The 16084-nt window shown below is 42.1% G+C and overlaps 1 protein-coding gene across 7 annotated transcripts in view; it reads left to right on the top strand.

Annotated features, from left to right (window-relative positions):
- The window catches only part of CPEB2 (cytoplasmic polyadenylation element binding protein 2), a 68249-nt gene that overhangs the window by 49731 nt on the left and 2434 nt on the right, over positions 1 to 16084 (top strand). For all 7 annotated transcript variants that reach the window (XM_007517870.2, XM_007517875.2, XM_007517873.2 and 4 more), the window contains 5 exons: positions 2439 to 2528; positions 6950 to 7068; positions 7634 to 7748; positions 10571 to 10752; positions 14448 to 16084. The exon at positions 14448 to 16084 is cut by the window's right edge and continues 2434 nt beyond it. In XM_007517870.2, the coding sequence (XP_007517932.2) occupies positions 2439 to 2528; positions 6950 to 7068; positions 7634 to 7748; positions 10571 to 10752; positions 14448 to 14675 (734 nt within the window). In that variant the 3' untranslated portion in view covers positions 14676 to 16084. The remainder of the gene's footprint in view (positions 1 to 2438; positions 2529 to 6949; positions 7069 to 7633; positions 7749 to 10570; positions 10753 to 14447) is intronic.

Raw genomic sequence — 16084 nt, 5'->3', positions numbered from 1 at the left:
GTAGTATTTTCATACATAAAGTCATAATCCATATGCATTTTACTTACTTTATATTAGCTTTTGGTTTGTTACACATTTATAAAATTTCAGTAATGTAGTCTGACGTGGGTATGTGTGTGTATTTCCACATCTACACCCTTTTCACAGAATTAATTTAAGAGACACTTGGGTCACCATGGTTTTTTCAGGTTTGCTTGCCTTGCAGGTTATAGTCCACATGAGTGAAGCTGTGTGCTAGTTGTCTGTTACCTTTGATCTGCCTCAGCATAATCATCGCTGGTCCTGTGAGCACAGTGAGAACAGTGACATAGTCTACTGGCCGAATAGTACTCCATTCAATATGTGTCCCATCATTTCATTATCCAGTCATCTGTCAGTGGGCATTTAGGGTAAAGCAGTCTCACTCCTAGGGGTATGTTCAAAAGACAGGAAAAAACTAATTCAAAAAGATATTTGTACTCTCGTGTTCAAAACTGCACTATTCACAGTATCAGAACTATGGAATCAGCCACCTACTTTTTTTTTTTTTTCTTTGCCTCTAGGGTTATGGATAGGGCTCAGCGCATGCCGAATCCACAGCTCCCGGCAGCCTTTTTGTTCCAAGAAATTGAGAGAGGAAGGCGAGGCAGGGAGAAAGAAACACCTCAAGCATTGCTTCGCTGTTTATTAAGTTTCCCCTCTCCAGGAGGGAACCAGGGGATTGAACCTGCATCCTTATCACTGTAACTTATGTGCTCTGCTGGGAGTGTTACTTACCACCAGGCCCCTTCCACCACCTACATTTTCAAAATACAGAACACATTTGAATATAATAAACATGTTGACTATACTTAATATGAAACGTTAGCCTTTTTTTTTAAATTTTTTTATTATCTTTATTTATTGGATAGAGACAGCCAGAAATTGAGAGGAGGAGGGAAGCTAGAGAGACAGACACTTGCAGACCTGCTTCACCACTCAACAAAGCTTTCCCCCTGCAGGTGGGGACTGGGGGTTCAAACCCGGGTCCTTATACACTGTAACATGTGCGCTCAACTAGGTGCACCACCACCTGGCCCCAAAATGTTAAGCTTTTCATATGTCCATAACACATAGAATAAAGGTGGTCAGCCATAAAAACCATGTCTGGAATAATGAGTCTTTAAGGATAAAAAAAAAAAAAGCAGTTTGAGATTATGAAATCCAGAGTAACAGGAAAAAAAAAAAAACAACTAAGGAGCCAAGTCAAGCTATCCAAATGCTGATAAACAAATGTAAGATGTATATGTACATTAGTAACGAAAGAAAGTGTCTGAGATTCAGGATTTGTGGGAAATCTGATAGTCTTGTACCTAATAGAGTTATATTCAAGGAAATATTTCTATCAAAATTCAGACATGCAAAAAAAAAAAAAAAACAGTTTTCCAAGTTTTAATCAGTCTAATAGGGGTTTTCATCAGACTTCTTTCAGTGCTTTCCTGGTATGTGTGAGACCTTACATTTTATGAGTATTAGAACTTTTCACATCATGTTTTAACAAGTTTTTGTTCCCAGCGGTTTTAGTTATCAAACTTTAGAGGAGCTCTGTATTGAACTTGAGCTCATGTTGGCCTGCTCTTCATGCCAGTGGCATTTATGGCCTCACTACGTTAGTGCTGGCTTACTATAAACTCATTCACTTTGAATGCTTTCATTGTATGGATTAGAACTTGTCCTGTTAAAATTAAAAAGCCACATTGAATTAATTAGTCTGCTACTTTCAAATGAATTTGTGTTTAAACTGTAATTCATTTTAGGCTATATGATAATTTAAATTGTTCTTATAGACTTTACATGTTTCTTTTTTTTTAAATTTCTTTTTTATTTAAGAAAGGATAAATTAACAAAACCATAGGGTAGAAGGGGTACAACTCCACACAATTCCCAACACCCAATCCCCATAACCCACTCCCTCCCATGGTAGCTTTCCCATTCTCTATCCCTCTGGGAGCATGGACCCAGGGTCGTTGTGGGTTGCAGAAGGTAGAAGGTCTGGCTTCTGTAATTGCTTCCCCGCTGAACATGGACGTTGACTGGTCGGTCCATACTCCCAGTCTGCCTCTCTCTTTCCCTAGTAGGGTGAGTCTCTGGGGAAGCTGAGCTCCAGGACACATGGGTGGGGTCTTCAGTCCAGGGAAGCCTGGCCGGCATCCTGATGGCATCTGGAACCTGGTGGCTGAAAAGAGAGTTAACATACGAAGCCAAACAAATTGTTGAGCAATCATGGACCCAAAGCTTGGAATAGTGGAGAGGAAGTGTTGGGGGGGGGGGTACTCACTGCAGACTCTAGTGTACTTCTGCTTTCAGGTATATATTTTGCACTTGTTCACACTTTACATGTTTCTAAGCTAACTTGAAAAACAGGCTTTTTATAGAATCGTTAAGATGCATTCCTAATGCAGATCCTTGTGTTTCCTAAGATGAAATAACCGCCAGCTTTAGAAGATTTGGACCTTTGGTAGTAGATTGGCCTCATAAAGCAGAAAGCAAATCCTATTTTCCACCAAAAGGTAAGAGGTTTTCATTGTGAAGACTTACTGGGGGGTCAGTTTTATGAGAACAAAAGCTACAGGAAGTCACTTTGCTTGCATTATCTTGTAGAATTAAATATCACCAGAGCTTTGTATAATATAAACTAATAATTTGTGGAAGCTGACAGTATATGGCAGGATGGGCCTGGTAACTAGTCTAGCTTCAATGCAAGCCAACCTGGAATTATGACAGCTTCTTTGCTTTCTTAAGATACACAATAAGCAGGGAGTCAGGCAGTAGTGCAGTGGGTTAAATGCACGTGCCACAAAGCTCAAGGACCAGAGCAAGGATCCTGGTTCCAACCCCCGGCTCCCCATCTGCAAGAGAGTCGATTCACAAGCAGTAGAGCAAGTCTGCAAGTGTCTATCTTTCTCTCCACCTCTGTCTTCCCCTCCTCTCTCCATTTCTCTCTGTTCTGTCCAACAACGATGACATCAATAGCAATAAAACAGCAAGGGCAACAAAAAGGGAATAAGTAATTTTTTTTTTTTTAAAAAAAAAAGGTATACAATGAGTTGATGATTTTGGAGTCGCAAGGACCGGGCAGTAGCGCACTTGGTAGAATAAGCATTACAGCCTGCAAGCTTTTGGCTCCCTACCTGTAGGCCTTCCTCCCTCCCTCCCTCCCTCCCTCCCTCCCTCCCTCCCTCCTTCCTCCTCTCCCCTCTCTTCACCCCCTTCTCTGTCTCCCCCTCCTTTACCAGTTTTTGTCTGTCTTTAGTTAATGGATAAACAAAATATTTCAGAAAATGAAAAGTAGAATATCTTCTACTTAAAATATTCTAAATGCAGATAAAGTGTTTAGCAATGAAATTGAGATCTTTATGAAATAAAAAGAAAATCTAAGCCTAAGCGTAATGTAAATATTCTATGATTCACACACATGTTCCAGGTAACAACAGAGAGCAGCGGGAACAGTATGCCCTCTGCCTGCAAGTTAGAGAGGGGAGTAAATAATTAATTTAAAAGGCCATGTTATAATTACAGCCTTTAATGAGGCTAGTTTGAAACTGTCAAGAAAAATGAGCATTGTGTGAGTGTACAAAATAAACATAGAAGGTTGGTTTGTATCATATGCAAATCCTCATTTAACACTGAATGTTTTATTAGACCCAGGTGTCACATTTTCAAAAATTAGCTTTGGGCACAAAAGTGAGCCCTGCTCCTTTTTTCTCATTAATTTGTCCTTCCTCAGATGTTCACTTTGCATATATTTAAGAAATAAAATGTTTCAGATGTGAATTTTCAAAGGCCCAGCTAAGGAAGAATGCAGGAGGAGGACACTCCTTTACTAGTCGCCTCTCGCTAGGATCCACCACTCTGATTGCTCATCTCCAGAGTCTAAGAACTACAGAGGTGCTGGAATTCATTTGAACAAAGCTTGGCCTCACTGGGTGAGGAGAGGAATGTCCCCTGCTCTCAGTGAACATGGGAGCCAGGGCAGAAAATGCACCGGTCTGATGATAGGGAGGTCCCTTCTGCAGGTGGCCAGCCTGTCCGAATCATTGCCTCTCTCCAGCTTCTCTGCCATGCTGGAGCTCAAGTAATCACTCTGCAGACTCATCTGACAGTGCTATTTCTTGCTCCTTTTCCAAAAGTCTCCAGTGGTTTCTTATTGTTGGGATAAAGGCATTCGTTACTTCTTCATATATTTTCAGATGAATCTCTCTATCAGGCTGCTTGTGACCCTTTCTTTAACTGTGTAGAAGCTTTTCAGTTTGGTATCATCCCACGTATTTATTCATTCTTGCTTTAGATTCCACTGGCCACTGGGCCGAGTCTCCAGTAGGTCTTTGATGTCCAGAGATGTTTTCTTCTGTGCATTTTATAGAATAAAGGCCAAGGTGCGCTTGCCCAGCCCGCCGACTTGCTCCTCTTCTCTGCCGTAGTTCTTTTCTGATTGTGTTCTGTCTTGGGCTTGTTGTATGTATGTTTCTTTCTGCCTGAAGACTCACAGTACCCTCTTGTCATCTAAGCTTAATGATAATTGCTCCAGAAGAACTTTCTGGACCCATCCACCAAGGTCAGCACCTCCCAGTGTTCCCAGTGGGAGCACTCAGCACGGTTGCAAGTCGATATTTTTGCAGCTTTACTAATAGTGATGATTTTGTCAGTGTCACTCTCTACAAGAATGTTTATTTTTATTCTCGGTAGCCCATAGATTCTTGGATGCCTGGTAAAGGATATGAATAAATAAAAGTATGACTGAGAATTCGAATTTATTTTGGCCTGAGTTGTGGGTCATAGGGGTGGGATTCACTAAGAAATTTTGGGCTCAATCTAAAGTGTGTGTGTGTAGATAGACACATGCATGATTCATGTGGATAAAATATAACTGGGAAGTATCCAGACAGGAAGAGAAAGAATGTATTTTTTGCTCAAACCTCTGTTCATACAGAGGGATGGTGAACTCCTAAGCCTTGAAAGGTGGGTTGACACAGATGGTAGGAAGCAAAAATGATGTCACCGTTATGGTTGTTAATTTTTCTCAAGCCAAAAAAACACAACAAAACATTAGTAAGCACAGCGAAAGCAGACTTGTTTTCGGTACAATTACTGCTCACGCTAGCCATCATCAAAGACAAGTGTTGCCAAGCTTTGTTCTTTCAGACACCTGAGGCCTGGCCACATGTCTGCATTCTCTGTAGTTTAGGAAACATGGGTGGAGAATGATCCAGTTGGTGACTTTCTCTTGCAGTTAAGACAGTGACTTGAGCCTTTGGAAACATATAAGTACATTTCCTCTGCCATGAGTACAGCTCACCCTATTTAAGTATTAGTTTGCTTTAGCAAGTTCTTTAAGAACTTTAGATGGTATATCTTATGTAAGAATAACTTAATGGTTTGTCTTAATGCGATCATAAGTTACCTACTAGGTTGCTTAATTTTCCTGATATCTTTCCCAGTAGCCACAAAAATGGCTTTATATTTCACTATAAGTCCATGATATAAACAATATAAAATGTTGGGTTCAATGTATTATTTTTTTTTAATATTCAAATGTTAGTATAACAGAATCACAAAATTTAAGCAACATTAAAGTATTAGATAAACTACTGCGTTAATACACTGGCCTTTTATCTTTTCAATTACTATAAAACACTGAGGAGAGAGAGCTTGTATCAAATAAAGCCTTCTCTAAAAGTTAATTTTAAAGCACAGTGAAATTGTTTGTGGTAGTTAGAAAGGTAAAAAATGTGTTTCTTTCAGTAAACTTTCATAACCATACCTCTGGAAGTTCATATTTGTGTAGATGGATCTGAGGCCTTCTTTTTGCAGTCAGGTATATGTTACTAGGTTGAATTCTTTTGGTGCCATGTTAATTGTCTGTGATACTTAAAGCCATTTTGTGTAGACTCTGCTTAAATTGTGAACTCTCACTTTCACTGTGTAATGGAACAGATGCACACGGCCTGCTCAGTGGCTTCTTCACTGATCCTGGATTACAGGGCTCTGGGCTAATTTGCATAGAAGTCTTACCAGTGACTAGAGTGCTTTTAGGTCAGTTATGTAAACTTAGCAACTTTGAGAAATAGTACATAAGAAATAAGTACACGGTGCCAATCTTGATGTCTTTTTATAATAAAGCTATTCTTGCTGATGGGCACATGCTTTTTTTTTTTTTTTTTTATTTAAGTTTGAAACTTTGTAGTCATCAGGAAGGGAGGAAGGACATATATCCCTACCGTGTCAGGCTGTAAGGAAGAACTTGCATCTGGAGCTCAGACCGTCCCCAGACAACTTTGCACTGCTCATGCAAGTTGGCTTGATTTGAAAATTCCAACTCCTCCTGAACTCAGGAACCCATTTCATTCCAACTTCCTCAAGGTAGTTCACTCAGTATCAGTTGGGATTTTTCAGATGGACTAGAATTTCGCCTCTATTAATAGAAATTCCTGGGTCTTTCCACTTGTCCTTTGTCCAGAAGCCATGTTCTACCATTTTCTACTTGAGGGCATGTGTAGGAAACTTAGCTCCTGATATGCTTAGCTACCTAATTCTGTCAAATCCTTTAAGAAGACAATGTCCCTACTCAAGAACATGGGAGACCTAGGGGGTGACCTGGATTTGAAATGCTTAACCTCCTGCTTGCTCATGTGGCTCACTTGTGACTTAGCCAAGGGAAATTAACCGTCGATGCCTCATTGTACACCAAGTAGGAACAAATGCTCAGTGGACTAGCACAGTACGAGGTAGTGTAGGTGCTGTGTAAAAAGCAGCTAACTATTGCCTGTCCATCTGCTACATGTGTCTGGTGTTCCCCGATAGGAAGTACTACATAGCTCCTTTGAGTTGATGATAATATGTCCTTTTCGAAAGGATCTATTTTCTAAACACTACTGAAATTTGGTGTTAGATCACGTTCATTGACATGTCTCATTTTTAATGGTTATCACAGGCTACGCGTTCCTTCTCTTTCAAGAAGAAAGCTCAGTTCAGGCACTGATTGATGCTTGTATTGAAGAAGATGGAAAACTGTATCTGTGTGTCTCCAGCCCGACCATCAAGGACAAACCAGTAAGTAAATAATACATGCACCTTAGTCCACAAGTGCAGACTTCTAAAACCTGCTTAAAATGGTAGTGAAAAAGGTTAACCTACCTTGATGAGTTAAATTTTGTGACATATAGATAACTGGTGTCTAGATAAAAAATAACAGCAGTTGGGGGTCAGATGGTAGCGCAGCAGATTAAGCACACGTGGTGCAAAGCACAAGAACCAGAGTAAGGATCATGGTTTGAGCCCTGACTCCCCACCTGCAGGGGAGTCACTTCACAGGCAGTGAAGCAGGTCTGCAGGTGTCTGTCTTTCTCTCCCCCTCTCTGTCTTCCCCTCCTCTCTCCATTTCTCTCTGTCCTATCCAGCAATGACGACATCAATAACAACAACAATAATAACTACAACAATAAAACAACAAGGGCAACAAAAAGGGAAATCAATAATAATAATAACAGCAGTTAAGCAACAGCCAAATCCAGCACTCATAAATTGTGGGTGATGAAAGGGTTACTGTTAACTGGCACACAGCAAACTTAGCTGACATGGGGAAGAGACCAGTGTGGTGATGCCACTTTCTCCATAGGTTCAGATCCGGCCTTGGAATTTAAGTGACAGTGACTTTGTGATGGATGGCTCTCAGCCCCTGGATCCCCGAAAAACGATTTTTGTTGGAGGAGTTCCAAGGCCATTACGGGCAGGTAAGTAGAACGTTAACCCATTTTTGTTTTTATAAAAATTAATTTAGATATGAATTAATCAAGTCAATATTTGACAGCTGTTGTGTACAGGACACTTTGGGACTGTGTGGGGAAGGATAAATTCTTCAGGTACCAATAGGTGCAAAGCACAAAATCCAGAGACAAGCTCACTCTGAGAATCGTCAAGTGGATGGACAGTAGGATGCTCAGCTATCAAGACTTAACTGTCTGTAAGAAGCCGCGACTCAGTACTTCTGACTTGAAGATTATTTACGAGAGGGAGAAAAGGAAACTAAAAGATCGCTCTGGCATATACAGTGCAAGAGTCAGACTTGGGGCCTCGTGCTTTCCAGTTTAGTGCTCTGCCCACTGCACCACCTCCCGGGCCACCCAGTCCTTCTGACTTTTTAAAGTTTGACTCTTAAGAAACAAGAATTTGGAGTCAATTCATTGTTCATGCACTGATTCCAATATGGGAAGAACTGCAGGACTTCTTTTAACTCAAGTGGAGGGGAAGCGTGTCTGTTATCAGTAATGAGAATCTGAAGATCTGCGCGAAGTTGTCCTATAGGAGGCACAGGCATGCTGCTCGCTGTTCGCACGTTGGAGAACGTTACCCTGGGAGGGAGGCGCCATGCTGCCTTCCATCACGGAGAACACCCCATTTGGTCCTGAGTCATGCAAGGGGAAGAGCCCACAGAACACAGCTGCTACAGAAGTCCATACAGGAGTATGGACTCCTCCACAAGGGAGACTGGATAGACTGACATCTCAGAGACACTTTATTTGAACAGATGAAGTAGGACTAGAATGGCCAAAGAGTTGTGAGAATGTGTGTGTTTCAACAAGGAGAAGAACATAACTCTGAGGTGTGAAGGCAAAGGAGACAGGAGTGCACTGCAGGGAGTAAAGAAGCCAGGGAAGTAAAGAAGTAAAGAGTGGCCAGCTTGGAGTGTGTGGAGTATAGGGAGGAAGAAAGACATTGAAGGGAGTCAGGCGGTAGCGCAGCCAGTTAAGCGCAAGTGACGCAAAGCGCAAGGATAAGGCTTAAGGATTCCAGTTTGAGCCCCCGGCTCCCCACCTGTAGGGGAGTCGCTTCACAGGCGATGAAGCAGATCTGCAGGTGTCTATCTTTCTCTCTCCCTCTCTGTCTTCCCCTCCTCTCTCCATTTCTCTCTGTCCTATCCAACAACGACGACATCAGTAACAACAATAATAACTACAACAATAAAAAAACAAGGGTAACTAAAGGGAATGGATAAGTATTTAAAAAAAAAAAAAAGACATTGAACAAGTAAGGTTAATCTGGAGAAGTGGTTCAGTGGGTAAGGTGCAGTATTTGCACACCTGAGTACTCACGTTCAATCCCCAGCCCCACGTCCTTCAGACTTTGCTCTGACCTCTCTTTTTCTCAGAAAATAACATCTTTCAAAAAAAAAAAAAAAATCACTCACTTCCAGTAAGCTAGTAAGGTATTCAGTGACATCATTGACCAATTTTATTCTAACAACAAAGAAACATTATGAGAGACTTGAGAGCTTGCTGCAGTTCAGGAGACAGACAGCAGTGGCTTGGATCAGTGGTGATAGAGGCAGAGGAGATGTGGCCAGTAGCTATGAGGTAAATTAGGTCCTTAGGTATCTGAGGTAAAGAACACTGGAGTCAGAATATGCTGAACTGGAAAGACTTTGATCTTATTTTTAAAAGCAGGTCGGTAATAGCACTCAGATAATAACGGGATTGGTATCTGCTATAATTTTAATAGAATCATTCTTGCTGCTATTTTGTAAATAAACCATGATGGGGGGAGATAATCTGAAACAAAGAGATAAACCTTTCACTACAACCCAAATAAAAATATTAATAAGGAACAGGCTGCTAACACTAGGGGCAGAGTGATTAAGTCTAGCTGTGTCCTAAAACTAGGTGTTAGAGGATTGCATGTGCTTTGGGGTGATGATAGGATTAAAGAAGTCAAGGTCTCGACTGGAGAACTTCAACCCTTCAAATGTTTACTGAGTAGGTGAGAATGGACTGGAGCAGACGTCATTGGATGGTGAAGATCGGAGTGCTGTTTTGAACAGGCTGGGTGCTGTGGTGTCTGCTAGTTATCCACTTGCAAAGATGAGTCTAACGTCCAGGGCGAGAGGCCCAGACTGAAGATCAGAATTCAGGAGCTGAGAACAGGTGGACAGTATTTAAGCTTCATCACAGGGCTGAAGTCTTCGAAAGCACCACTACAGAGAGAAGTCTAGGCCTGAAGGCTTGGGTACTCTGCTACTGGAAGGTCCAGTTAAAAAGGAGCTAGTAAGGAAGACTAAAAAGGAGTGACTCTCCAGGAAGGAGGAGAATTAGTAGAATGGCAACTTGGAAGTCAGGTGGACAAGTATTTGAAGGAGAAGGAGTTGAATGATCCTGTCCAAGTGCTGCCTCAAGGGGGTTGCAGTGAGGAGAAGGTGACCTTGACGCAAAGGACCAAGATGAGTTCAGCCTTGTGGTGAAAGTGCAGTTACAAAGGTGTAGAGGAGAGAGAGAGACTGGGGCGTAGAGAGGAATTATTCACCACTGCGGCTCCACAGAGGAGCCAAAGGGGCACAGTCGCTGGGGAAGAGCAGTAGGAACATGCTAGAATGTACTCACTCACAGATGGGCCTATTCCAGAAAACTTCTCAGGAGCCCTTTCCTGGGGCAGCTGCCAAAGACCTAGTACACATGTGTGAAGTTGGGTTTAGAAAAGATCACGGGACTCATTATCCCATACAACAAGGCTGTTGTTTTCTGTGTTGTTCTGACATTTGATGTGAACTCCTTCTGCTTTCAAGTGGAACTTGCTATGATCATGGACCGACTGTACGGAGGAGTTTGTTACGCAGGAATCGATACGGATCCTGAGCTCAAGTACCCGAAAGGTGCCGGTCGAGTCGCCTTCTCCAACCAGCAGAGCTACATAGCCGCCATCAGCGCTCGCTTCGTTCAGCTGCAGCACGGGGATATCGATAAGCGCGTAAGTCGCCCGCTGGGAAATTGCTGGTGACCAGTAGTGAGTGCTGACCTAAAGCCGCCGACTGCCCTGAGGAGTTTAGGTGCCACTCAGACCCTCCCTCAGCCCCAGCTGTGTTAGAGAAGTACAGCACAGATCCAGGTCACGCCGGCAGAGTGACTGGTCCTTCGTGCTGGGGGCCGTGTACCTAAGAAAAGGGGCTTCCCTTATATTCAGAAACTCCCATGAGGATTTTTAACTCTGGTTTGAACCTTAGAGCTTTTCTCACCCCGTGGTTTTCAGCCTCAGCTACACTTCAGTGCAGCTGGGAATGGAGGAAATGATGCTCTCTGGGCCTGGCTCCCAGAGGTCCTGCTGTCATGGTCTGGGCCGCAGCCAGGCAGCACATCTGTTCCCTGAGCTGGTCTGACCCCCTCCTCTGGGTGAGGGGCCGTGTGGTCATAAACGGAGTGATTACTCCATCTAACTGGGTGATTGTAGATGTCTGACACCCACAAATACAGGGGAAAGGACTGCTGTAATGTCTTATCTCAGACCTCTCGTTTCCAAAAAGATGGGGAAGGACCAGTTATTTGGAGGCAGAGTATATCCTTGAAGTACAACTTAGATACACATGCCTTCTTAAAAAAAAAATACATTAAGATAGATGAGAGTTTATCATCTTTATTTTTAGTATTACCTTTTTGCCATCAGGGTTTATCACTAGGGCTCAGTACATACACAACCTCCCTGTTGCCTTTTTTTTTTTTTCTTGTGAAAGAGACAGAGAAATGGGGGGGGGGGCATCTGCAGCACTTTCCCATCCCTTGTGAAGCCTCCTCACTGCAGGTGGGGGCCAGGGCTTGAAACTCGGTCCTCATACATGGGGCACTCTACCAGGGACAGGCACTGCCCAAGCCCTGAGCAGTTTAGTTGTAAAGCCAGTTACTGTTTAGGTACATAGTAACTTTAAAGAATTTGAACCTAAAATACTTTACAAGTAGTACTATTACTGCATATACAGAAAATTAAGCCATTGATTTCTCTGTACCTTTCACCTCTCCGATACAGTTATTGATCCATACGGCAGCAGATTGAGTGTATAACTGATAGCTTGGAAATGCATGGAATACTTATTTAGAGGGGATTCACGTTGTTTCTTAAACTCACTTTTTAGGTTCATGAACACTTGGAGGTTTAGTTCCTTTTTGTTATTTTGTTTTTCTAGCAGCATACTTGCTGGGGCTCAATACCTGCGCCTGTGTGATTTTGCTGTTCCTCGTGCTAATTGTTGCCTGTCTTACTTTATTTTTGATCGAGGATGAGAGGGAGGGAGAGAAGACTGAAGGGAAGGCACCACTTACATAGCTTCCCCTCCCTGCCTCCCACACAAGGGCTCCCAGGGACTTGCCCTGGGTCTTTGTGTGTGGCTACACATGCAGGCTGCTTGCTGCAGGAGCCACCACTCAGCTCTTCGTGCCTCTCCACCACAGATGGATGATTCACTGCCATTTATGTGTTATTCCATGGGTGATATAATTCATTATAATTTCTGGCAGTTATTGAAGTGAGTCATGTTAACTTCACTTTAAATCATTAGTAATTGTTTCATTAGTTATGAATCTAGGTGACAAAGTTTGCAGATAAATTCTGTGAAGTGAAAAAGAGAGTAGTGCTGTAACTTCACTCTTTTCACTCTTAATTTAAAAAATAAGGCTAGATGAAGAATCGATGGATTTCTTTTCACATGTACAAGAGTTATTAGGTTATTAGATATTAATCATATTCTAAAAGTGTAAGTTTGACATCCGATTTTCATCTTCAGAGTTCATCTTCAGAGCTAAGTAGATTAACTTCCAAAAGAATACCTCAGATTTTAAAAGTACCAATAAATGAAATAATTGCATTTGTAACATTTTGTACAATAGTTCTACATAAGAGAACGTCTTCATTTGGCAGCTTATGAAGTACCATGTATACAGCAGCACTGAAGCAGGCTGCAGTTGCTTAGCTTCCTAACTGTAAGGGGGAGAAATACCATGAGAAAAAAGCACGTATTAACGTTCCACAGTCATTCAGAAATCCATAGTTTTGTGCTAGGTATTCTGAGTACTGGCTGCTGAGTGCTCATCAAGGGAGGCTGAGCTCATATGCAGTTTGTCATCTCATGGAGTGAAATCCAGTACATCTCAGGCACACTTGATTCGCTCTTTGATCATAGAAAGTTCTTCCTTGATTAAAGATATAATGAGTCAGAAGTAACAGCCTGGCAATCAAGATAGGCTATATAGAGGAAACTTTTGAGAGAGAAAAATTGAACATAAAAAGTGTTGCGATCACTGGGCTTGTAAGAATGAGCGCCCACAGGCAGCTTCTGCCACCATAGAACTTAAAAGTTAACTCTTACAAGTCCAAACAGGAAAATGTGCAAAAAAGTGAGATCTCTGATATACGTGAAATGTGTGACCTCATCAGCGAACTAGAAGAATAATCAGTATAACTCTACTACATTTCTGCCGCGTACATGTAAATAGTTCTTTTCATCAGCTTTCAAACTGTTGCAGTTTGTTGCTAGAAAACAGTGCTACAGGAATGCTCCTTACGGGTTCAATATACAGGCAGGTAATCCAGTAGAGAACACTGAAAATAAAACTTGTCTGGCCATTACTTCTCATCTGACCATGTGCCATTGGGTTGTCAGAAAAAACAGGATGGAGTTTTCTGTGTAAAAATGCATCACGAGTTCCAGCAGACCCATGATACTCGATCTCAAACTAAGCACTCAAGTTTCTCTTCTCAAGAAAGACAGACCTTAGTCTGCCTGATGCCCCATTCAGTCAGACAAATGAAGCGGCTTCCTGCTCACGAAGTTATTAAAAGGAAGCATCCCCAGCACCTAACAGTAGGCACCTTACACGGTATTTACTGGTGCCCAGCAGTATCTAAATGCTATGTTTGTATATTCTCCCCCTTGAGTCTCCAGGAGGCAAGTAAGTCCCATTAGTCTCATCTTACATATGTGGGAGCCTAGTTGAGTAGCAGACAGCTGACTGGAGCCTCTGCGGTATTCACAGAGATGACTTCTGATTTAAAGATGGGCAGACCTCTAGACACGTCCTTGGTAAAACTGTCCGCTGTCCTGGCTTGTCTGTACCTGTCACTCCCACAGGGCACAGCTCTCCCCTGCCGAGAAGCCAGGCGCCCTGCCCTGTTAGTCAGTGGCTGCTAAGCTCAAGCCGTGCTGCAGATGGGACTGGGTAGGAGACAGAGGCAGGCAGGAAAACCCTTACCTCCCATCACTACTCACTACGCCTTCACAGGCTCACTCCTGCCCTCCCACCACCAAAAGTGTGAACACAGGTGTTTGCTAAATTATTACGAGAACAGTGAAGAAGCAGTATTTTGACAGCTCAACATTTATAGGTTTTAAAAGTAAATTTTAGTCTTTTTTGAAAAGACGATGACAGTTTTTAGTCCTTCAAACAACACATATCAGAGTGCTTTTCCACACACGGTCATTTGTGAACACAAAACATTTGAAGAGTATTAGACCGAGAGGAGCATGATTTCTCCCAGCCTGCTCGATAAGGAGCCTTAAGCAGTGACTAGCGGGCCCTTTTCTCTAGAGCGCCAGCCATTGCCCTGAACCCTTGGGAGTTGTTTGTCAACTGGATTTCGGAAGCAGACTTAACGAGACCTCGTTCCTTCCCCCTTTGCAGGTGGAGGTAAAGCCGTACGTGCTAGATGACCAGATGTGTGATGAATGCCAGGGCTCACGCTGTGGTGGGAAATTTGCTCCCTTTTTTTGTGCCAATGTCACTTGCCTGCAGTATTACTGTGAGTTTTGCTGGGCAAATATCCACTCTCGGGCAGGACGTGAGTTCCATAAGCCATTGGTAAAGGAAGGCGCCGATCGCCCACGTCAGATCCACTTCCGCTGGAACTAAAAAGAGCAGCCAGCCTCTGTTGAGCAAGGAAAGTAAGGGTGCATGTGGCTTACTGTGTCTGAAGATACTGACGTGCAGAAGAAATAAGTGCATAATTCTGCTCCCACCCCAGCTGTCAATACATGCATCTTTATCAGCAGCCAAAACACTACAGGCCTCTTGTTTTTCACCAAAACCCTACCTACATCTCAGGCTTACTAATTTTTGTGATATTTTTCATGTTAAAATAAAATGTTTTTTTGTATTTCCTCCAAGTTATTTTTGTATGTAAAGTTAAAATTAGATATGAGAATGTTTTGCGTAGGGGCAAAAAGTCTGCTGCTATAGAGTGGGGGAAGCGTGCACTTATTTCTAAACGTGGGTTTTTAACTTCAAGATCTGCCCCAGTAACTTACCAAAGGTAGCAAAAATAATAGTGAAGATGGAATATTGTCTGCTACAAATGCTTATTTTTATTGTTGCTATTTTCAGTGTATACATAAACTAAAAATTAGGGTTGATTTTTTTTTTTTTTGCTCTCCATTTTGACTTGCAAGAAATAATACCTCAAGATAATCTGATTTATTAGCTATTTTTAAACATTTTTAATCACAAGCTGTATTAGCTTTGCTGCTATATAGGTGTTTATGTGTAAATGCCACCTATTAATACGGGATTGAAAACGTTAAGAGACACACTGCATTGCAGATAAAATGCAGGCAGCACAATATGGCCTGAACTGCCATAGTTTTAAAATGTGAAAAAAAAAAATGCATGTTTACTTACTGTATACACCATATGCATGCACTAGAACTACTAACTAGCAAGAGGTGAGGTATTGCAAATGTCCAGAAAAGCTCTCTTGAATCCTAGGTAGCATGAACAAATTATAACACTTTGTTTAAAAAAAAAAAAAAAAAACTTGCATGCGTTATTGTGACTTCAAGTTAAGAAACTGTCCTACGTGTGTACAATATGCAAATTAGTCTTAGCTTAGAGAGTGCAGCCATTTTGTGATCTGGTCAGTAGTGGAATCCGATTTTATGCAGACTGGATGTACTATCTGTGATCCCTGTGCAATTCTATGATGTGCGGTTCTAATTCATGTGCAGTGATAGAGTGTAGATAAAAGATTGACTACAAGGAAGCTTGAAAAGAAAGTTGCTTTTAGCCCCTTCGATAGTTCATGGTTAAGACATCCTTTATAAACCAAAGATGGCCAGCACATTGCTAACAAGTCACCAAACGAAAGATCCACAAGATGCCCCTATCTGATGGAAATGGACTTTGGCGAGGAGTGCAAACCGTCCGTGAACCCAAGTGAAGTCAAAATGGAGATGGGGAGATGTACAGATGGCTAGTTGCATACAATTCAATTTTACCTTAGAGACAATGGTGAAATCTGGCTTAACTTGCTTACATGTTCAACC

The sequence above is a fragment of the Erinaceus europaeus genome, chromosome 3 (assembly GCF_950295315.1).
Source record: "Erinaceus europaeus chromosome 3, mEriEur2.1, whole genome shotgun sequence".
NCBI classification, from domain to species: Eukaryota; Metazoa; Chordata; class Mammalia; order Eulipotyphla; family Erinaceidae; genus Erinaceus; species Erinaceus europaeus.
The sequence above is the reverse complement of the archived record's forward strand: the minus strand, read 5'-3'. Positions and strand labels throughout refer to the sequence as shown.